General features: G+C 33.4%; 1 protein-coding gene across 9 annotated transcripts in view; it reads right to left on the bottom strand.

The window, feature by feature from the left end:
* The window catches only part of SRPK2 (SRSF protein kinase 2), a 253,606-nt gene that overhangs the window by 10,899 nt on the left and 218,707 nt on the right, over positions 1–24,000 (bottom strand). For 7 of the 9 annotated variants that reach the window (XM_031938721.1, XM_031938724.1, XM_031938726.1 and 4 more), the window contains 2 exons: positions 23,567–23,659; positions 22,963–23,055 (listed from right to left, as the gene is read on the bottom strand). In XM_031938721.1, coding sequence (XP_031794581.1) covers positions 22,963–23,055; positions 23,567–23,659 — 186 coding nt within the window. The remainder of the gene's footprint in view (positions 1–22,962; positions 23,056–23,566; positions 23,660–24,000) is intronic. The other 2 variants (XM_031938723.1, XM_031938722.1) reach the window with 2 other exon arrangements.

The raw sequence follows: 24,000 nt of genomic DNA on the forward strand, positions 1-24,000 counted from the left end.
CTGGCCTTCTCAAAGGACACGTTAGGACAATAGCTAAGAAGAATGGTCAAATCAAGCGTGGATATTTAAGGATGGGCAAGACAATTATATGAACTAGACAGCATGGAGAGAGCTATTAGATAAAAAAAAAAAAAAGGCTGAAGATTTTAAAGAGACAGAGTAATAAGGGAAGAAATTTATTGAAGATGAGAGGTGATTGGATTATGGGTGCATGCTAAAGCATTTGTCATGACAAGAAGGGCCACTTCTTTATGAGATATGGGGAGATGGAAGAGGTAGTGATGAAAGATTTCTGGGTGATGTGAGATGAAGAGAAGAAGAAACTCATAGTAAATGATCTCAAATATTTTTGGTTAAGTATGAAGCAACAGCCTCTAATAAGATGTCAGGGAAGTTAAGTGCTAAGGGGAGTTTTAAAGAGGAACATAAATGGAAACAGTTCACGATGACTAAGATAAGAAACTGATTATGGAAGTGTAAAGGGAAACACGGAGAAAAGAGTCATTCCATTTTACAATTTATAAAAAAATGAGGTTTCGTCTTTTATTAAAGCTTTTTATTTAACAAAGCATATGCATGAATAATTTTTCCAACATTAACCCTTGGCATAACCTTTTGTTCCCTATTTTCCCCTCCTTCCCACCCACCCCCTCCCCTAGCTGGCAGGTAGTTCAATACATGTTAAATATGTTGAAATACATGTCAGATCCAATATATGTATACATATTTATAGTTATCTTGTTGCACAAGAAAAATCAGATCAAGAAGGAAGAAAAAGAAGAGCTGAGAAAGAAAACAAAATGCAAGCAAATAATAGCAGATAAGAGTGAGAATGCTATGCTGTGTTCCACACTCAGTTCCCACGGTTCTCTCTCTGGGTGGAGATAGCTCTCTTCATCACTACACAAGTGGAATTGGTTTGAATAATCTCATTGTTGAAGTGAGCCACATCCATCAGAATTGATCATTGGATAGTGGTGGTGTTGCCATGTATAATGATCTCCTGGTTCTGCTCATTTTACTTAGCATCAGTTCATGTGGGGCTCTCCAAGATGAGGTTTCTTTCAAAATGGTCTAATGTACAACACAGGTTGGGAGAGCAGATTTCATGGTCATGCGTAGCAGGGAAAGTAAGGTCATGGAAAAGATAAGATCCAACAAACTAAATTCTACATGGGAAATCAGACCAAAATAGATGAAAAGTTCCCCAAAATAAATTCAAAATTCTCAAGAAAAAAATTATTTTTATAAAGAAGAAAAGAAAGAAAAAAGAGATGTGACTACAAAAGAAAGCTACAAATTTAGATTAAAAAATACTTGTAAAAATTAGAAAGAAGAGATAACATATATACAGAAAAGTAGCATGGTCCTACATAAGTAATATTAGAGGTACTAAAGGCCAGATAAACTGAGGCTGACAACAAATGCTAAAGGACAATGAATTGTGAAGATGAACTAGGAGGAAGACCAATGAAATGAAAGGAATACTATTCATAGAATGGGTTGGTTTAATGGATGATAATTTTGCTACTGAATTCTTTTTTTTTTAATTAAAGTTTTATCAATATTTCATTTTTATATTACAAATAGGAATAAATTACCTCCATAGTCTCTTATAATTGAGTAAAACAATTGAAAAAAAAACTAAAAATATAAGAAACTCATGAGAAAAGTCATTTAACATTCTACATTGGTAGTAGTCCCTTTTCATCTTTTTTGGAGGAGGATGGAGCGAGGCAACTGGAGTTAATTAAGTGTCTAAGTCTGGATTTGAAACTCAGGTCCTTCTGATTTCAGAGTCAGTGTTCTATCCACTGCACCACCTGGCTGCCCTTCTTTATTTTTTTTTAAGCTAACAGACATCTATTTTTATTTCCTACTATCTCACATTTAAAAATAATCTGAAGATACAAAGACACAGTTCTCAACTAAGACGTAGGGGGACAAAAAACAAATTCATAACAACAAATAGGCATAGATAAAAGCAAAACAAATTTCTTCATTGGCTGTATACAAAATTGTCTCCATCTTATTTTTCCCCTCAAATATGTCATCTCTGTATCAGGAGCTGAATTAGTATGTTTCATCAATTCTCTGGAATCATGGGTAACCACTTTATATATCATCATTCTTACAGCTTTCAAAATTGTCTTTATAGTTTTGTTTTTATTGTTCTATTTTTATCAGTTTATGTGTTTTCAAAATGTTTTTAAATATTGCTTGTTATCATATAAATTGTTCTTCTGGTTCTGCTACTTTACACTGCATCAGTTCTTATGTCTTCATATCTCTTTAAAATACTCTATTATTTCTTATAATACAACATGTTCATCATAGTCATATGCCATTATTTACTCATTCTTAAATTAATGGGCATCTTTTTTTAGTTTTTACTTTTTTGCCAGCACAAAAATGAGCCATCATAAATGTTTATGGAAATAAGGACCTTTTCCAATTATCTTTGGTTACTTTGAGATATAGTCCTTTCCATGGCTCTCTTCAACAATGAGATCTACACCCAGAGGGAGGACTGTGAGAACTGAGTGTGGTTCTCAACATAGCATTTTCACTCCTTTTGTTGTTTGCTTGCATTTTATTTTGCTTATCTTTTTTTCTTGTGCAGCACAATAACTGCATAAATATGTATCCATATATTGGATTTGACATATATTCTACCACGTTTAACATATATCGAACTACTTGTCATCTAGGGGAGGATGTGGGGGAAGGGGGGAAAATGGGTTTTTCAAGGACTAATATTGAAGAATTTGTCCATGCATATGATATTTTTTGAAAAATAAAAAGGAGAGAGAGAGAAGAGAAACAGGGAGGAAGAGAGAAACAGGGAGGGGGGAGGGATAGGGGAAGGGAAGGAGAGAGGGGGGAGGGAGGGAAGGAAAGAGAGAGAAGGAGAGAGGGAAGAGGGAGGGAGAGAGGAAGAGAAGGAGGAAGGGAAGGAAAGAGGGAGGAGGAGGAGGGAGGGAGTGTCCTATCAGTGGTATGGCTAGATCAAAGGGAATAAATTTTATAATTTAGATGTATTATTCTTTCAAGGCCTGCTTTCTCATAACTTCTGTAGCATTTATTATTTTCCCTTTTTGTCATCTTTACTAATCTGATGCGTCTGAGACATAACCTCCAAATTTCTTAACTTGTCTGTACCTATCTAATTAGTAGTAATAGGAGCATTTTTTCATTTGGCTATAAGTCTTAGGTTCTTTCTTTGAGAATTGTGTCTTTGCATTTTTGGATCATTTCTTAAATGGAAATGCTCTTATTCCTCTGAAATTTAATCCATTCCTTACATGACTCAGAAATGAGTTTTCTGTCAATAAAAATTTGTTGCAAAGATGTTTTTCCAATTAACTGTTTCCCCTATAATCTTAGCTTTTCTGGATTTATTTGAGTAAAATCCTTTGCAACTTTATTTAATCAAACTTATGCTTTTTTGTTTAGAGTGATTCTCTTCATTTCTTATTTGGTTCTGAACTAGTCACTGATCCATAACTTGCAAGGAAAATTCTTCCATGTTTCTCTAATTTGTTTATATTGCAACTTTTTATGTGATCTTTTATATTCAATATTAATTTGGAACTTATCTTGGTACAAGGTGTAAAGTGTTGGTCTAAATAAAATTTCTTTCATACAGGCATCTAAATTTTCTCAGCCATCTTTATCAAATAATGAGTCCTCAATTCCAGGACCCGGGGTCTTTGTGCTATCGAATACCAGACATTAGATACATTCATTTGCTTTTGTAGGTTGTGAACCTAGTCTGTTCCAATCTATTTATGTAACCAATAACAAATTACCTTGAGAATTACTGCTCTATAGCACAATTTGTGATGTCACTGCTACACCTCCTTTGTTCTTACTTTTGTCTGTTATTTCCTTATATGCCTCTAAATGGAAGTTTATATTTAATGCTAGATTTTTATTTCTGAAAATAGTAACTTTCAGATGCATTTATATAATTCTTAACTTTATCTTGGTATGCCAACTTCCAAGTATTTTATACATTTTGTAGAAACATAAATGAAATTTTTCTTTCTGTTATGTTTCATTGGTTTATGTCTATGATTTGTATGAATTTACTTCATATTCTGAAGGTTTATTGAAATTATTTTTTCAATTAATTTGTAGCTGACTCTTAAGGATTGTTTACACTACACTATTTGTAAAAAGATAATTTTAAAATTTTCTTTACCTATGCTTATTCCCTCAATTTCTTTTTCTTCTCTTATTTTTATAGCTAGCATTTCTAGTAGTTGGTAAATAGAAAAGGTAACAATGAATATTCTTACCTTACCTCTGATTCTATTTTAAAAGATTCCAATTTTTCTTTATGATACAGGATGGTAGTTCTTAGATATTTATCATTTATTTAGATATTTATCATTTCAAGGGAATGTTCATTTCTGGTGTTTTTGTTTGTTTTTATAAAACAGAAATGAGTATATTAGTAATTATTTAAGTACTGTTATGGGCCAGAACTCTATACTTGAAACAAGGATTCTTAAACCAAGGTATTAAGACATTAGTTTTCTAGTTTAGCATGGTGATTAATAGTTCCCTAATTCAGTACGTGTACTTAGTACTTAATATAGTTCTACAAGATTGACACCTATGATAACGTAATTATAATAGAGCATATAAGCTGGGACAAACTCTGCCAGGGTGGGACTCAGAGACACATTCATTCCATTTCCCACTTTTGTGGTGGCTGGAGGCTAGAAGACTCAGAGAAATTCACTCCATCTCACATCACTGTGGTGGCAGGCCTGTCCTAGTCGCTTCTCCACTGAAACCAAGACTCTGGAAGGCCTCCAAGAAAGCTAGGCAAAGTCTCAGGCAAGAAAACAAGACTTTGAAGGAGATAATAAAGAATTTGGATTTTAACATGTGGCTATTCTTGTGGTGATTAATCTGCTGAAACAAAAGCTGGTCCAAGACCTCCAGAAAACCAACCAGAATACTACATTTTGGCATTTGAACAGGGGGCTAAGGATTTAGAATCAGCAGTCCAGACTGACACAATCCTGAGTTAAGTGGAAAAGCTTCCAATCCTGAATTCAGTGAAAAAGTCTCCGTGACCCAGAAATTAGGGTGAGTACAAAAATAGACAAGCAATAAACTTTGTAAAAGGCTAAACTGGTGTTTCAGCTGAAATGGGACAAATGTTTAGAAAACAGCCTTTTCCACCAAAAGGAAAATGTGTTGAAAGCATAGTTTAGCTAATAAAAAACCAAGGTTTGATTGTAACTTGGGAGCAGATCATTGTACTTTTACAAACATTACAGTACTCATCTCCTTGGTTCTCTAAGGAAGAATTAGATCCAGACCAGTGAAAATTAGGAGAGCAATTAAGTGAATATTATAATGATAATGGTCCTGATTGAATTCCTAAAAAAACATTCTATACATATAAGTTAATATAATTGGCTTTAGGAAATTACATAAGTTACAGAATAAGGATAAAGAAGAAAGTGCAGGAAGTGGAGGATCCTGACAAACTAGGTGAAAAGGATGAAGAATTAGACAAGAATGGAGTTAAGTACAATTCCGATAAAATTAAGAAGTGTGGTGCTTCACAGCAGGAGCCATTAGAGCATTTCCCATCCCCTGACCTACTCCCCTCAATTAACCCTTTATGGGTGGAGGGAGGAGGAGGGGGAGGGGTAGTGACACAATCAGCACCACCTAAGAAGCAGCTTCTGACAAGATTACAACAGTAACTATTTAAAGCAAAAAAAGGAGGACAGAATATAGCTGATTTAATAGAAGCATATCCTGTTGAAGAATATGACTTTTCAGGTCAAGCCAGGAGAAGATACACTCCTTTAGATCTGGAAATTATTAAGGATTTGAAAAAGGGTTGCACTTTTTATGGGGCTACATCATCTTATGTTAAGATGGTATTAGAGAATTTGACTTATGAAATTTTAATCCCTAGTGATTGGTAATCTATAGCAAAGACATGTTTAGAACCTGGACAAAACTTGTTGTGGTTTTCGGAGTATAGTGAACTATGTAGAATACAAGACTAACAAAATAGGCAAACTGGAGTTAATATACAAATCACCTTTGACCAATTAGCAGGTAAAGGTCAATATGCAGACACTTCAGTACAGATTAGTTACCCTTTGATAGCACATAAGCAAATTGCTGCATACTATCAAAGCATGGGACTCCCTCCCGGGAAAAAAAGATAGAGGTAAAGCCTTCACAAAAATAGAGCAAGGTCCCAATGAACCCTTTGCTGATTTTGTGGGATGTCTGCAGACAACTGTCACAAGAATCATTGGAGAAAATGAAGCTACAGGAATTATGATGAAACAACTTGCTAAAGAAAATGCTAATCAGGTTTGAAGAAGAATTATATGGGGACTACACAAAGATGCTCCTTTAGAGGAGATCATAAGACACTGTGCCCACAGTAGGCACAAATGCCTTTTATACTCAGGCTATGATACAGAACATGGGAAGACAGGGTCCCTCTTGGCAAGGGACTTCCAGAGAGACTTGTCAATGCTTTCTGTGTGGTAAAGTATGGCACCTAAAAGCTCAATGTAGGCATAGAGATAGAGTAAGGAGACAGGGTGAGAGAAGACCTAAAACCCTGTGTCCAAAATGCAACAAAGGCTTCCATTGGGCCTCAGAATGTAGATTGATCCAGGGAAATGAGAGGCGGGGCCCAGCTCCAAGTCCTCAAACAAAAAACAGGTGGGGCATGATGGCAGCAGAGTTTATATCCAGAGTCTTTAGAAGTTCAATATTCTGATATCAATCAGCAGAAAAGCAATCTGATGGAAGAAAGGGATTACATGATCAATCACCCAAAAAGCAATCAGATGGGAAAAAGAGATTACAATTGGGGAGAATACAGGCTTTTTAACCTGACAGAAGGGCAGTAACCAGTGCAAGCAGCTCCAATGTAATTGCCAGGTGATGTGGAGAGATCCAGAAAGTGGTGAATGGAAGGGATTAGATAAGTTAACTGCTTGGGGGAGAGGTTTTGCTTGTATCTCTACAGATGGAGAAGGAATCAGATGGGTATGAGCCATATTCACCTTGTCCATTGGAGAGAGATGGAAAAAAAGAAAAACCTCAAAACAAAGGAGAAGACATAAGAAACATCTGACATTAAAAGAGCATGGCTGATAATGAGACTATTATAGAACTTCAAAACCCTCAGTAATCATTGGATTCCCTGAGATGAAAAATTGTTGATAAGACTGTGCCGGAACTTCAAAAAGTACATATTTTTTAAAAGTTCCATTAATCATTCTCATATTTCCTAAATTTTTAAAAACAGAAATCAAAAACTTTTTTTGTACCTGTTATTACTGACTCATATGACTTTTTGTCATTAATATGGTTAATTACATTTATAGTTTTCCCATTATTGAGCCAACCATACCCTGCTATAAATTCAACACTGTCATAATATATAATCTTTGCTAGTATTTTATTTAAAATTTTTTCATCAATGTTTTGTATTCAAGGGAAATCAATCTTTAGTCAACAAAGGAGATGCCCAAAATGGTTAAAGAGTTGAAGCTCATGATAAGTGAGGAGAAAAGAGAGCACCCAACTATCTTTAATGTGTTCAAATCAACAGACCTATTCAAACTACATGAAGAACATGTCAAGTCAGGCTAACTTCCTTCCCTTTATTTCTAACATAGTACTCAACTGATAGGGAAGGGAAATGACAAAGAAAAAGCATGTCTAGATTTTAGCAAAACATTTAATCATGTCTAATCCTGTTCTAGTGGACAAAACAGAGAGACATACAGGCTGAATGAGACTGTGAATAAATGAATTTGGATTGCATTGAATAATTCCCAAAGATCAGTCATTAAAGATAAGTTAGAGTAGACTGAGCAATGGGCTTGGGAATCAGAAAGACATGGATTTAAATCCTGCTGCAGACACTGGCTGTTTGATCCTGGACAAGTTACTTATTAATCCTTCTCAGTCTAAGTCTCTTCATTTTTAAAATAAGGGGACTGACTTGATGATTTCACAGGTCTCGTTCAGATAGAAATGTATGGTCCTAATTAGAGGAAAGTCTGTTTTTGATTGTAATGTTTAACATTCCTATTAATAACTTTGAAAACATAAACCTAACATCAAAAAAAGAAAAAATATTTCCATGCACACAGAACACAAAAAGAATTACATATGAAACTTTGAATGTTCATTTTGTACCACTTTTTTAAAAAGTACTTAATAAATTCCACATGTTACATTCAAAACTAACCTAACTCATCTGTGCTTCCTTTTAAACTTTCTGTTCTCCTATGTACATTTTTAAAGATGTCTCAATAGCTCAATTCTTTTTCATAATTCTTGCTGACATCTTCACCTCCCCATGTTGGGAGTTTTAAATGAAGAGTACTGCTTTTTTATTATGCTCTATGATTCCAAAGTAGATTCCAAAAGCACAGTGATAAGGAACTTCTGGGGACCTGAATGTCTGGCAAGCTAAGTGATTCTGACTCAGACTGTCCCAGGCCGACCACTGATATACAGTATCAGTTGCTGCTTGGGGTTTCTTACTTCTCATGAACTTCTCCTGACTTTGCAAAGCTCTGGAGTGAAATAAGTAATTTATTATATATAGTAAATTTCCTAATTGGATTTCTTTATCCCAATTTGGTCTGGTGTGAATTAAATTGAAGAGATTGGTCTGCCTTCTTTCAGACAACCATCCAATTTGAGAAAGATTATTGACAGGTTAAGTGACCTGCCAAGGTCAAAAAGCCAGTATGGGATTATTTAGGTCCTAAATTAACCACTAATCCCTGACGGCTCTCATTAATGGGAGAAAGGGAATAAGAATTTATTAAACATCTACTACATTCCAGGTACTATGTTAAGCACTTGACAAATATTTCATTTAATTCTCACAATAATCCTTAAAGGTAGATGCCATTGTCATTTTCATTTTACAATTGAGGAAATTGTCACACAACTAGTATATGTCAAAGGCTGCATTTGAACTTGAGGTTTTCTTGACTCCAGATCTAGCCATCTATCTCTAAGTAGATGGCCTCTCTTTAGATGGGCAGAGTAGAAAAGCTACATCAGGTTCTTATCTGCACAAGAGAAAAGAGTATTTATGTTGAGATAATCATAAATCTGTCATAACATGTCATGACTGCACTTAAGACTATCCCAAAGATGAGACATGGAAGCAAAAGAAATAACTGCATTTTTTTGTTATTCTAATATATACCATCAAAGTATTTGATTGATTCAATGCTTCAGTCAAAATTTCATTTAAAATCCCTTGAGTGGAATTGTACAGGGCAAATATCCAAACTTCTAAATATAAAAATATACTCATTTTCTAGACTTGCCAAGAAAAATACCATCTGTGATAGGACAGAAATCTGCCAAAAAAAGTCTATATATTTATTATTTCTGCTTAATAAGAGAAAGAGGCTAAAAAAAGTAAGGAAATCCATCCTGCCTTTAAAAATGTTTCTCTGGCCCAGGAATTACATTTAAGAGCTTTCCCCAAAATAGAAACTAGTTATAGTTAACATTTTGCTTCATCAAAAAGACCAATAATCACAACTTTCAGCACACCTTAAAGAACCATTTTCCTAAAATTTTGTATTTAATTATTCTTTCCAAAGAATTCTTTTTATATGATCAAAGGTAAACTCATATTTTTAAAGAAATGAATTAACCAATAATATCTCGTAGTCTGATCATAACTGTAATCACTTAAGAAAGGAGTCCAATCTGGCTGACCAAGGCTCTTTCTTTAGAAGAAACAAGTGAGGTTTTGATAACAATAATGTAAAAATATTTCAATGCACTGTTTGGAAGGCCATAGTTAAATAAAGACAAGTAAGAATTTCTTATTCTGATTGGTTAGAGCAGAACCTTTAGACTACAATGCTGCCCAAATGTTAGTTTGCAATATATAACCTAGGGAGGAAACAAGATATGAAGATTCATTATAATATGCTTCCACAGACTGAATTCTGTATTGTACATATGTGAATTCCTATTTTCCAAATATTATGACTACACACACACACAACATACATTTTATATATATATTCACTTAAGCAGAGAGGAAGGGAAAGTAAAGGGAAAAGATTATAGGAGAAATAGACATAGTCCAGAACATGAGACACGATTCAACATGGTTTAGATTAAGGTAGTATATTCCATCCAAAAGGCTGCATCTTAGGAAGGCCATTGACAAGCTCTATCATGTCCAAAAAAGGGCAACCAAGATAAGGAAAATAGGCAAGTAGTAAGAATAACTAAGGGCTAAATTGTAAAACAACACACTCTTAAGTAGGTTAAATCATAAAACAGTATGATTTTAAAAGGTAACCTATAATTCTTTAGCTTCTACCAAGAAAAGGTTTGGAACCAAACCTAAACAGATTGTTCTGCCAAGACATCATTATAGATGCACTTAGATTCTGATAAACTTACCAAACAAAGGAATAATAGGATGATAGTTCTGAGAAATAGTTATATTGGAATAAGTTCTGAAAAAAATTATATTGAAATAAGCTCTAAGTATAGGTATGTTAGGTATGAATAATTTCTTAATGCCTAAAGAAGTAACTCTTCTGTTATTATGCTATATTAAAAAAAAAGTATGCTGTAGAATATTTTTTGTGTAGTCTGTTCTATATGCATATATATAGTCTAGATGCCAATTTTCTCCTTTCAACAAAACTATTGTTTCAATGATATCTCCACATAAGTCCTTTTAGACCTAGCAATCTGATATAGTTGGTAGACTTCTCAGGCATGGAAAGAGCAGTGAGGGGTAACTACATAGCACAGTGGATAAAGCACTGAATCTGAAGTCAGGAGGACATGAATTCAAATCCAGCTTCAGCTGTGTGACCTTAAGCAAGTCATTTACCCCCAATTGTTCTCCTCTCCCCGCAAAATGCATTTAAGTGAATTTCTTGTGAGTATTTGTGATTACTTTCTAGCAGGTAAGAGATCCTAAATTTCTTAAGTTTTCCTGCTGGAACTTCATTCGCTGACCAGTGTCTTGGGAAGTGAAAATCTAGGGAAGAAAACTAGTCTAAATATCATGAATCAGAAAATGGGCAGTGCAGACTCAAATGAGATTCTACCTGGATCTCCAATGGTTGAAAGGTTGGAGAAATATGGGACGCCTAGAAGTGGCAAGTGTTTCTCAAGAAGTTAAATATTTATCTGAAATGTCCAGAATGCTTATACTTAGGATAAACCAAAAGTACAGTGGAAAAGGGCAAGTACATTTAAAAAACGTACTTAACTAAGGGGATTTCTGTAATCCCGTATCTAAACTAAATGAATCATTGGCATCTTTAGGATGGATATTATGCTTCTCATAAACTTAGAAATTATTTGGTAAGGGGAAAAAGCCTTTCTCTAAATCTTCTATTTTCCTAAAACATCTAACTGAAAATCAAGCTCTCTTTTTTACCATCTAATTCATTTCGTTAATCTGTTGAAAAGCGACCTGCTGTATAAATTACAGATTACCATCTTCTAGCCACTAAGAGGGTGCCTTCAGGTTCAGAAATATGAGGAAAAGTTAACAGTTTTACTCTAAGCTAAACAAGCATGAAGGGTATTAAAAGAAACTAATTCTCCATTGTGAGCATAATCTACTAATAATACTGGTTCAATAAAAGGAACCGAATCAATTATTATAAGTTATTAGCCATGATCATGAATTAAGGAAAACTATTCATCTAAAACTAAACTGAAAAAATACAGCCAATAATAGAAGATTTAGTGGGGAAAAAAGAAGCAGTTCTTATGTAATACCCCAATCTTACTAATAAGAAGAGGATAATTAGATAAAGGTCAACCTGTGTATTGCTTTGAATGAAAATTGAGAGGTAGAAATAAGTTTCTACCTATGATTCCAAATGTTCCAATCTTGCTACTATTATAATTTCCACATCTCTGATCATGAGGTTCTTTGATCTTAGTTTTCTTTCTTTTTAATTAGCTGAAGAATCTAAATTATGGGAAAAGATCAACATATATGGCAAAGCATTCCCTAGTCATTCATGATTCAACTATTATCTTTTTCCAGAATTGTTCAGGAAATTATAAAGCCCTTAACAAACAAGAAAAAAAATAGGAACTTCTTATGCTTAGTTTCAAAGTTTTCAAAAGATAAAATATCACATTTCTATTCCTAATGCTGTCCAGGTTAGAAATATAGAGATAAAAGTAAAGATTTTTTTTTCCCCTTTGCAAAAATTTATAACTGCAAGTAAATCTATTTAGTAGTTGTGGTGAAAGTCTGATATATTCTGGCGGGTTTGGGAAGTTGTAATTCCTCAGGACTGGGTCATATATAAACAGCAGCTTTCTCCTTCTCCCTCTCCTTACACCCCTCTCTCACCTCAGAGAGTGAGAAATTTTTATTATAAGGAAAGGAGGTTGTTTTACCAACTAAAGAGAAGAATTTAATTGCCTAAGAAAATAATAAGCAAAAATTGCCTAAAATAGAATAGACTTAAGACCTTAAGAAATTAAATTAGAAAAACTTTTTTTTCCTGACATTATAAGAATCTATCTGTAAACTATGACATTTTCATTTTGAGAAAGGAAAAGTTTGTTTTATTGTTAATTGGTACTCCAAACTTGCTTATTACAGGTTAAAACAAAAGCCAAAATTTTAATTTGAAAAAACTGAATCATATCTCTTTTTATATTAGAGAAGAATGGAACTCTAAGATCATAATTCTGCAAAGTGCTCATTTCTTTCTCAGGTAGCTATTTTTGATATTATGATCGCCAAGCTTTATGTCATCAATTTGATATTCTTGTTGATGTAAAAAATGTATATAAACATATCACAATTTGAAACTGAAAAATTTAAGATTTGGATTTATATTAATTAATATAGGAAATTTGATATTTTTTAAATTAATGAAATTTGTTAAGAAAAATTGTTTACAATATGACTGATATGTTTTGTGAATGGTAGCTACTGATTCCCCCTTGTAACTAAATAAGCAATTCAATTTTAACTAGTCTATAATGGCTTTTCAAAGCAACTAACAGAGGATGCCAAAAATGACATGAATTCAAATGAAGTCATGTGTTGCATGTTTTGTATTTTAAGTCCATAATATTCTTTCATGTTATTCTTAAATGTCCTAAATTTTTGCATTACGATTTTGGGAAATAATCATATAAGAAATGCTATTAACTGAAAAAACGATTCTGAGAATATATTACATTTATAATATCAGGTTAATCACTCCTTTGATCTGAATGCTATTGTGTAATCATAAATTTAAGCCATTACATAGTTTATTAAGTTACTTCAAAACTTGAAGTGTTGATCAGTGAATCTTATTGTATAAGATGAGATCTCTGAGGATTGTAATTTGAGTTGAATTTTGAATTATTGGTAATCCAGAAACACAGTATTCAAGAAAAATGCCATGAGCTGCTCATGAAAGTGCAATCTGAAAGTACAACTAGTAGATGCAGATACTTGGGAAGATTAAGGAGATAGCTGAACAAAGGTAAAGGCATTATCCTCTTAACTCACTTTCTTCTATTATGCCATTTCCTTTCTGAACATTTCCCATCTCCTGATTCTGAACCTGGCTATAAACACTCTGTGAATAATATGGAACTCTATTGTATGATTGTTTCTTCTAAAAGATATCTATCACTTCCATCTGATTCAAATAGAGTTAAAGGAATTTTGCTTTCGTATACTTATTATACTTCAGTCTGTGACTTTAGGCTTATGCCTAGAGGACAAATAGTCCTGATACTGTTAACAACCATTAACTCTTATTCATGGCAAATTTTTCTGACTATGGCAGAAGAATTACAAAGTTTTATAATAGATATTATTATAAGCATTTCTGAATTACTATAATGGGATGCAAATATAAAAGAATGTATTGCTTTGATTTTACTGTCATGAATTTATGACCATCTGTCAACTTCCTGGCCAAATCAGACTTAAACAAATCAATTTTTCAATTTGCCATTTCCTTGCTCATTAGTTTAATAGTTCTATATCCATTCTTTTTGTTTCCCCAAGGTAAGTGGGGTTAAGTGACTTGCCCAGGGTCACATAGCTAGGTAGTATTAAGTATCTCAGGCCAGATTTGAACTCAGGTCCTCCTGACTTCAGGGCTGGTGCTCTATCCACTGTGCCACCTAGCTGCCCCTATATATCCATTCTTAAGAATATGTTTGCACAGTGTTATATGTTAACATAGCTCCACAAAGAGAGGACAGGATAAAGTTGCGATGTGAAATGGATGTAAAAGTTTTAATTCTTAAGGGTAAACTTCACTTTGGAAAAAGCAACAAGATCAGGGTAAAAGATTTTCCACTGGGTAAAAGATTACATGTAATGAACTCATGATAGCAATAGAAATATTGATAGCCTTAGAAGTTCTACTTTTGTTCCAATGAAGAAAATAACGGAAAAGACCAAGTATAGATGATATTAAATGACAGATTTTAAATTCTGTCCTAGAGAAAATAAGAAGGTAACAAATTCCTCTCAGGTCCATTTGATTATTCATATACATGCCTAAGTACTCAAGTTTTAGATGTATTTTAGTAACTGTCTTTAGTAATTTCCTATAATGTCTCATGATGTATTGACGTTTTCATATATACAATTCTTTTAATTAGTTGTCAAGAAATGCTTAAAATTTATTTTAAAAATTAAAAGGACATAGATGCTACCTACCTCCTTTATAAATTAACGTAAATTACTGTACCTAGACATATATACCATTATACATCTATACAACAAAAAAGAAAATAAGGGAAATACTTGTAATGGAGTTCCCTTGTCAAACCACATAATAGATGAAGATCAATGAGATTTTTAAAGCATTTTTCCAAAAAGTTAAAAAGTCTGCAGTGTGTTCTAATTGTTTGGTTAAAAAGCCAGTTTTCAAATTGGGTCAATATTGGGGAGTTACTTAAACTAAAGGACAGATTTTAATACAATTTTACTAAAATGTTTATCAAAGTAGTTAAATGTTCATAAAATTTCATATCATTAAAAAAATTTGTAGGTCCTCAAAGATCTTTTTAGAGAATCTTCTTCAATTCACTAAATAGTATTATTCCTACCACATACATGGTTCAGGTAAGAAAGAAACATGTGAAAACAAACTCTTTATACTCTCAGATGAATTATAGGTAGCTTAATATGATACTCTTCCTATACTCTTAAATTTATAAAGTTAACTCTCTTAAGACTTGCACTGGCTCTTACCACAAACTATTTACTGAAAGACCAAAATGAATAGATTTAACCATACAAAGTCTTATTACAGTAGTAGATTTAAGGAGCATTAAAGTGACCTGGAACCTAGAACAGATTTATTAGAAGAAATACTGCCAAGATGTCTTAAAAACAAGCTTAATTCCAAGTTCAGACAATGAGAATTAATTTAGAGATACATGTCTCTGGCTTTTAAGTGAAACAAATTGGGCAAGCAGGGGACAAAACCTCTCAGATTTCTTTTGACACAGAATTTCCAAAGTAAATTGTTTCCTAGAAGTAAATGACCTCATGAAGTAACTAACGCCAAAACAAAGAACTGTTAAGATGGACATTAATTTATGCTGTACATAGGTGTTTGCTGAAACTCTTAATATCTTACCCAGCATGTGAACTGCATTGGAAATTAGGAAAAGGTACATATTCAATGGATATTTCTCAAAAGCAAACAGCATACTAAATTTTCTGATTCATCCTATTGTAATATTATAAGTTTTGTTAGGTATACTGCTACTATGGAAATGACAATTATACAAGTGCCAAAAACTTATACAATTCCAAGATAAAATAGTTTAAAGTCATAATTCCTTTAAGTATGTATTCTTAATACTTAAGTAATCTCTTAAAATGGTATCAAAAGGATAAGTTTGCATGGATAAGTGAAAGCTAGGTTGTAACACAGCATAGTCTTCAGCAGGTTAAATTATAACAGAACATGATTTTATGGAGCAATCTTTAATAATTCCATAATTCCTACCAAGAACTGGTTATGTATACAGGATTATTCTGCCACCATTAAGCCAACATTATAGAATCACCTAGTTCATGATACACTTACGAAGGATGACAATTATGAAAGAGTTCTTTTGAAATGTTCTGAAATAGTCATATTGAAATAAGCTCTGAGTAACAACTATATTATGTACAAGTTATTTTAAAATAACTATAGTAGTCACTACAGTACACTACAGTATAGTGACTACTACTCTGTTAACCTCCATAAAAAAGTTTTGTAATGCATTCTTTTGTCCCCTGTAATATACCCACATGTATCCATACAATCTTTATGTTCTATTTCCCTCTTTTCAATAAACTATTTTATTTCAAGGATTATCTCTACATAAGTTCATTTTAACAAACCACATACCATACAAAGATCAAAGAGAGTTCTAATTTTTTGGATGCATTTTTGCATCAAACCTAAATCTATCTCGTGGCAATTTCTACCTATTCTCCTGGTTTACCCTTTAGAAAGACTATTAGATCCAAAGGGTAAACTTTCCAAGAGAAGTAAGACATAATAAGGGCTACCTCAAAGAATAGAATATTGCTCCTAACTAAAATTTTCAATCAAAGGTTAAATGACTACTTGATGGAAATGCTGCAGAAGAGATTTTTAAAATAATATACGAGTTAAGATTAAATGGATTCTGAAAATCCTTTCCAAAGCTGAATGAATGAAACTGGAACTAGCTGGGTTTGACATTACAAGATTGTAAAAAGCCAGAACTCTGGGGAAGTATACTTGAAATAAGTATATCTGAAACAAGATGTTAACTCGGAGGAATTGATGAGACAACAGTTATCCAGTTTACAGATACTTAGTACTTAGCATTCTGATGTAATAGTTCTCTAGTTCACACATATTCAGTATGCAGTTCTTATATACCCTTTAATTCTCATCACAGTTATCAATGTACTCTTATTATATTATATACTACATATATTTTTGATTTGTTGGAAGAATTTTGTTATTCTAGCCAGTAAAAAGTATTTGAGAGCAATTAAGTCATTTTTATCTTTTTTTTTTTTTTTGGTCTTAAATGTCCATGCACCAAAAAGTTTGAGTACCATTAATCTATACTTAGAGAATGATAATATTATGATATTTCTTCTGTTCTTTCCCTATATTTCTAATAATGCTCAAGAGGAAAAGTCATGATTTGTGTCAATAACTTGATTCATTTTTTGTTTTCCAAATTAATCTAAGAAAAGCAATCACCATAGAACTCACAGATTTCCATAATTTGCAGAATCAGTTAAGAGAATATTCTTATAAAATATTAAAAAAAAAAGACTTACAGCTAAGAACCTAAGTGGGCAAGAACCTCTTCTGGAACCCATCAGCATCTAGAGAGGTTATGATTCATGCATTTCTTGGATTTACCATAGATACTCTTTTTAAAAAATCTATGTAGACAAAACCTGACTAAAAAGGGAAAAATCTATTACAAAAGCATTTTTAAAATATAAAATAATTTATGTATTGAGATCCACAGGATCATGGATTTAGACTTAGAGGGAACAGTCAAGATTATCTATAGTTGTATTACTAAAAAAAAAAAAAAGTTCCTGACTTTAAGAAGTTTGGTGTATTTAAATGTTCCCTTTAAAGATTATGATTGGGTATTTTTGGCTCAGACTGCCTAGAAAATTTGAATCTGCAAACCTATTATTTTTATCTATAACATCCACATAACAATTTAAAGTTTACAAAATGCTTTATACACATTATTTCATTTGATCTTTCTAACAATTCTGAGAGGAAGATGCTATAATTATCTCTATTTTACAGATGAAGAAACTTGAGGCTCAGAGATGTTAAGTGATTTATTTGCCCTATAGTCACATTAAACCTAAGGTGGGATTCAAACCCATGTCTTTCTTAACTCTAAATTCAGTGCAATGAACACTAGGTCATGCTATCAAATAAAGATTAGTCAGAAATTTTAAAATTAAAGTAAAAACATCTCTGAATGAAAGGTGGTAAGATATTTATAAGAACCGATCAGCAGGATAATTTCAGAAAGGAATGGAGAAACTTATATGAATTGATGATGCTAAATGAAGATTGATTAGAACCAAGAGAACATTGTTCCCAGCAACAACAAGATTATGTGAAGGATGTGGCTCTTTTCAACAATGAGGTGATGCAGGCCAATTCCAAGACATGTGATGGAGAGAACCATCCACATCTAAGGAGAGAATTGTGGGGACTTGAGTGTGGATCACAACATAGTATTTTCTTTTTTTTAATTGTTTTTTTTACATTATAGATTTTTATTTACAAAATGTATGCAAGATAATTTTTCAGCATTGACAACTGCAAAACCTTTTGTTCCAATTTTTCCCTTCCTTCCCCCTCCCCCCTCCCCCAGATGACAGGTTGATCAATAAATGTTAAATATGTTAAAGTATAACAACATAGTATTTTCACCTTTTTTTGTTGTTTGCTTGCTTTTGTTTTCTTTCTCATTTTTTCCCCTTTTTGGTCTGATTTTTCTTGAGCATGATGATAAACGTAGAAATATGTATAGAAGAATTATACATGTTTAACATATACTAGATTATCTGCTGTCTAGGGGAGGGAGTAAAGGGAAGGGGGGAGAAAAATTTGGAACACAAGGTTTTGTAAAGGTAAATGTTGAAAACTATCTTTGCATATGTCTTGAAATAAAAAGCTATTATTAAAAAAGAAAGCAGCTAGTTATGTTCTAAAATAACACTCACAAATAGAGACAAAATAGTTATTTCTGTCAAATCAAATCATTTCAACTTGGAGCTTTTAAAATATACTTGCTACGGATAACAATGTATTAAACATTAGACATAAAGCAATTGCATGTGATTACAAGTGTAAATACACTGGTTAAAAATGTTTTCACTTTGTAATTTTTATTGAGTTGCTGTGGAGCAAGGCTTATATGTATTTTAGATCAGGAAAAAAATAGAGGAAAGAAGGGAGGGAGGAAGGGAGGAAAAAAGGAAAAGGAAGGGGAAGGAAAGAAAAGAAAGAAAGAGAAGGAGGGAGGAGGAAAAGAAAAGAAAAAGTAACATGATATATTGGAAATTCCATTAGATTTGAAGTCCAAAAGTTTGACTTTCAAATCTCAGCTCTGCTAGGTATTACTTATGTGGTATGCTGCTTAATTACCTTTCTGTACCTCAGCTGGGATAGAAGTGAGGGAAAACTAGATCTTTAAAGTTCTGTTCAATTCTAAATTCCTATAACCCTATGAAATAACAGTGTAACAAATGGGAAAAAGTAGGATACAATTTATGAAATTTAAATGTGTCTTGCCATCCATAAGAACCATACTTAACTCTTACAGGGGATTTCAAAGACATATGCAGGGGGGAAAAAATAAAAGGAATGTGTGTGTGTGGAGAGACACAGAGACAGGATGGGGAAGGAGAGAGTAAAAGGAAGAGAGTGAAGGGGAAAGGGAGAGAGAGAAGGAGAAGGAGAAGGAAAGAGAGGAGAGGGAAAGAGAGAAAGAGAGGGAAAGAGAGAGGGGGAGATGGAGGGAGAGAAAGGGAGAGGAAGAGAAAGGAAAAGACAGGGAGGGAGAGGAAGGAAGAGGGAATAAGAGGGAGAGAGAGGAAGAAAGGAGACAGAGGGAAAGGGAAGGAGAGGGAGAAAGAGGGATGAAGAGCAGTAACATACCTAAGATCCACTCAATTCAATAAAATAAATTAAATGTCCACTATATGCAAAGCATTATGTTAAACCCTGAAGATACAAAGACAAAATGGGAAATAGTTCCAACCATCCAAAAACTTTTTTACTAGAGGAAATCATACCCAACTATACATAATGCAAGATATAAATGAGGAAGGGAGCTTCATGAAATAGAAAGCACTAAAGGTGTGTGTGTGTGTGTGTGTGAGAGAGAGAGAGAGAGAGAGAGAGAGAGAGAGAGAGAGAGAGAGAGAAGGAAGATAGGAAAGATTGAATATATAAGTAAGTGAAAAGTTTTAAGTTCCCAAAGAAGAACGATTATCTTTTTCTCAGAGAACAGAACAATGGTAGATGATGGGGGATAATGAGTGATTTTTAGATCTAGATTTTTAGAACTGTGTGACTTTTTCAAACAGTGTTCAGACCCTCCTAAGCAGAAATAGAGAAGTCACAAACCAAGGCTGGAATTTACTAAGGCATTACTCACGAAAGGATAATGAAATGATGCATTGGAGACAAGACAATCAAAGTCAGGAAAGAGTATATAGTTGAATTGATCAGAGGTTTATAGTATGAAGGAAGAAAATCTAGTCTAGACAAAAGGTAACAGACTATGAGAGTACAAAGAACATAGAGGAACTTATGCTAGCAGAGAACATAAGGAATAGTTTAGGAAGAGTTGAGAGGTAAAAGATGAAGTGGATAGGTTATGAGCAGAGAATTCATTGTTCAGTTAGAACAATTGTGGGTGACAAAGAAGACAAGGTTAAGTAGAAAGATCAAAAGTATACAATGGAACAAAAATAAAGAAGCTATGGAAGTGGGAGAGAGTTGATACATGAAGAGACTAAGATGTCTGAAGGATCATCTAAATGAACATTGAAATATTAAGGATAAGGACACGGGGGGCAGGAACTAAAAGCCAAGTAAAGAATCTGAACTTAATGATCAAAGCACATTAGGTAAATAAATAGGGACTACAATGTATTACTTCAGATAAGATAATATAGAACCGAAAAAATGATTGGGTGAGCAGAACTGCATGCCTAAAGGTCACTATTCTGAATAAAGACACAAATATAGACCCTCAAATTATCCTAGAAAATTCAACAAATAAAATGTGCTAGAATTTTAGTATTACCACAGATCAAACTGTCACAATCAACCAAACATAATACTGAATCATAAATTTTAAAAAATATTTTAACTAGATTCCAGCATACCAAATATTGTCTCATTATTCATAATGGAATGGAAAATCTTAAAATGTAAAAATTTAACAGAAAAAACCATGTAGAAAAAGGATGAGGATATCTATCATCTCTTTCATTCTGCTTGCTAATAAGGTAACTCCAAACATTCTGCCAGTCAGCTTATGGAAGATAAATATAAAAAAGCATGTATTCTTTTATTAAGTTACAATGGAATAATTTTACCCATCTGTGCATTAGTATCCTTAATACTAATTATAAAAGAATAGTAAGAGAAAGGCAATTTTTACGAGGGCTGTTTCTATCTAAATTCTAACAAAACGATGAGAATGAGATCAATATGGTTATCATTATCATCATCACCATTACCATCACCACCATAGCTGATATTTGTAAGACATGTTAAGGTCTGTAAAGTGCTTTCATACATCTTATTTAACTTGCTCAAAAGGACCATGCAAGAGATATTACATGTATAACAGTATTAATCTTATTTTTGAGATAAGGAAATTGAGGCTCAGGAGGTTGTCACTGACCACAAAGGATTTGAACCCAGGTTTCTGCTGATATCAATTCCAGGGTTCTTTCCATTATTATCAATTCCCTTTCAGGTATAACCGAGTGGATTTTACACTGATGATGAAAGATAGTCTCAGTCTCTTTTTCTCAAAATCCAAGAAAGAAATGGTTGATTCAGAAAGGAAATTAAGTCAGGTGTCTAGGGCAATAAATATCTGATGATAAGGTTCCTCAGGTCAGAATGAATTTATACATTTGTCCTGTTTTGTATCTTCATCCTCAAATGGTAGAGAATGTCACAGATCCAGAAGACACTGTACGTCAAAAACCAACTTTGCTCCTGAGGTCCCACTGATCCAGACCCTGTGTTGTCCTCAGTTTTCACTAGATAGTAACCCCAGGAAAGGGGCTCTCTCCATTCTGTCTCCTGATTAACAGGAGGAGGATGGCTCAGGTGAAATCATAACTTTCTCTGACGTGTTACAGAGCAGGAGGATAAGTTCCTGTGTATGTCTTTTTTTTTTTCTTACAACTATTTTTACTTAAATTATAAGCGTTTGAAGCCAAAAATGCCATACGTTTTTAATCTTTTCTTCTAGGTATCTTTCAGGATTTTTTATTTGACAATTCATTTCCATTCACCTTCTCTTTTCTATGGCAAAAGATAATGTGCATTCTTCCTCCTTTTCTGCTTTTTTCATTACAATTATTTCTCCAGAGGTCTCTAAATTGGTTTATCTTAAATTACATTATAGAAAAGCATTAATTAATGTTCCAATTTATTTGACTAGTCCTCTATTGTTGAACATATAGATTTCTTCCAGTTTTGTTTTGTGATGGTACATAATGCTGCTATAAAAGATACTGAATAGAAGATACTTCTTTTTCTTTTAAAGAATATTTTCAAGGCGTAATCTCAACAATGGAATTATTTGAATAATGAGAAGATACAGCTGCTTTTGTAATTTAATTGGGAACTATTAGATTCCTTTCCCAAAAGATTTACAATTACACCAGCATGGAATGTGAGAGTATGTTCCTCTGCATCCTTACCAGAATTTCATTTTAATGTTATCAATTGAATTCGCCAAACTGAAAAGTCTTTGTTCTCTTTTTCATTGCCTATGGCCTAAAATGTTTGATACCTAAATATCATATCATATATCATAGCATTATTGAAGTCTAAGCACAAAAAGAATGTTGCTCAATCTCTCCCAAAACACACAGTTGTCACTCCAGCATCTACTCCAGCAGATTCTCTGGCTTGTACATAAATACCTATTATAGGGATAGGATAGGGTATTATGACAGAAAAACTATTTTCTTACCAAATTTTCAAACTACAGAAACTTCTGTGTAAAGTTTTATATTTCTGATCTGCAAGTTCATTACCATGAATTTCCAGAGTGCTATTATCCAAACACTTATGTATAGTTTCTCCTTTTGGTATGGGATTATGCTGAAAATTAGCATTGCATAAATACCGTTACCTTTTTTGGTGAAAAACTCCTTGGAATATTTTCCCAACATAGCGTATTTTCGAGGGATTTTCCCCAGCAGTTCAATGATCAATGCTATGTGATCTGCATTGGAGAACATTGCCAGCAAAACAGAAACATACAACAGTTTAATCAGTACATTGCATGCACACACGAACACTGGCCTGGTACAGACAGAAACAGACTGATTGTGAAATGTACCAATTAACAGAGGAGTCAAAGTTATCCCCTGTGTCTGTCAAATTTAGAAGGAAGGATTGGGAAGAAGCACAAAGAGGCAGCACTGAAGAAGAATATGAGTGCTAGATTTTGCTGAGGATGTAGTAATTTTTTAAAAGATTACTACAAAGGTTATTTCCAGCTGCAATGCTTCTTATCACCTTTCTGATTGGAATATAAATTCTGCTGGGAAAGATTTGTCAATCTGGGGCAATGCTCCCCCTATTTGTTTTTTGGGCTTTTTTTTTTTTTTTTTTTTTTTTTTTTTTTTTTTTTTTTTTTTTTTTTTTTTTTTTTTTAGCAGTAGGTTACAACCAGCAGTTTCCATTCCATTTCTGTCTGCATCGTGGCACCTTTCAAAAAGAAGAGGTACTACCTCTGCGATTGAAGAATTCCCGAGAATATTTTCCAGATAGAGCAAAGTGCCTTGGGATACTGCCTAGAAGCTCTATGATGTGTGCTATATGGTCTATGAAGGAGAGAAAAAAAGGATAGGGAGGAGAGGGGAGGGAGGGTCAGAGGGAAAGATGGGATAAAAATAAGAAACTAGAATTAGTAAAAATTTGAAACAGAGTCAAATCAACAATGTTTGCAGCACATCCATGCAGTGGTATCCAGAACTGGCAGAGATCTGGCATCATTAGTAGCATTAACAAACAATGAATAATGCCCAGGTTACCAATGCCACAGGCATCACAGGCAAATAAGCATGGAAATGGATAGTTTTACCAATGAAATTCAAGCATGAATTACTTGTTTGTAAACAGCTATCAACTACTTTAAAGAATACACAGAAATCAGTAGCTCTAT

This window comes from Sarcophilus harrisii, chromosome 5, assembly GCF_902635505.1.
Source record: "Sarcophilus harrisii chromosome 5, mSarHar1.11, whole genome shotgun sequence".
Lineage (NCBI taxonomy): Eukaryota > Metazoa > Chordata > Mammalia > Dasyuromorphia > Dasyuridae > Sarcophilus > Sarcophilus harrisii.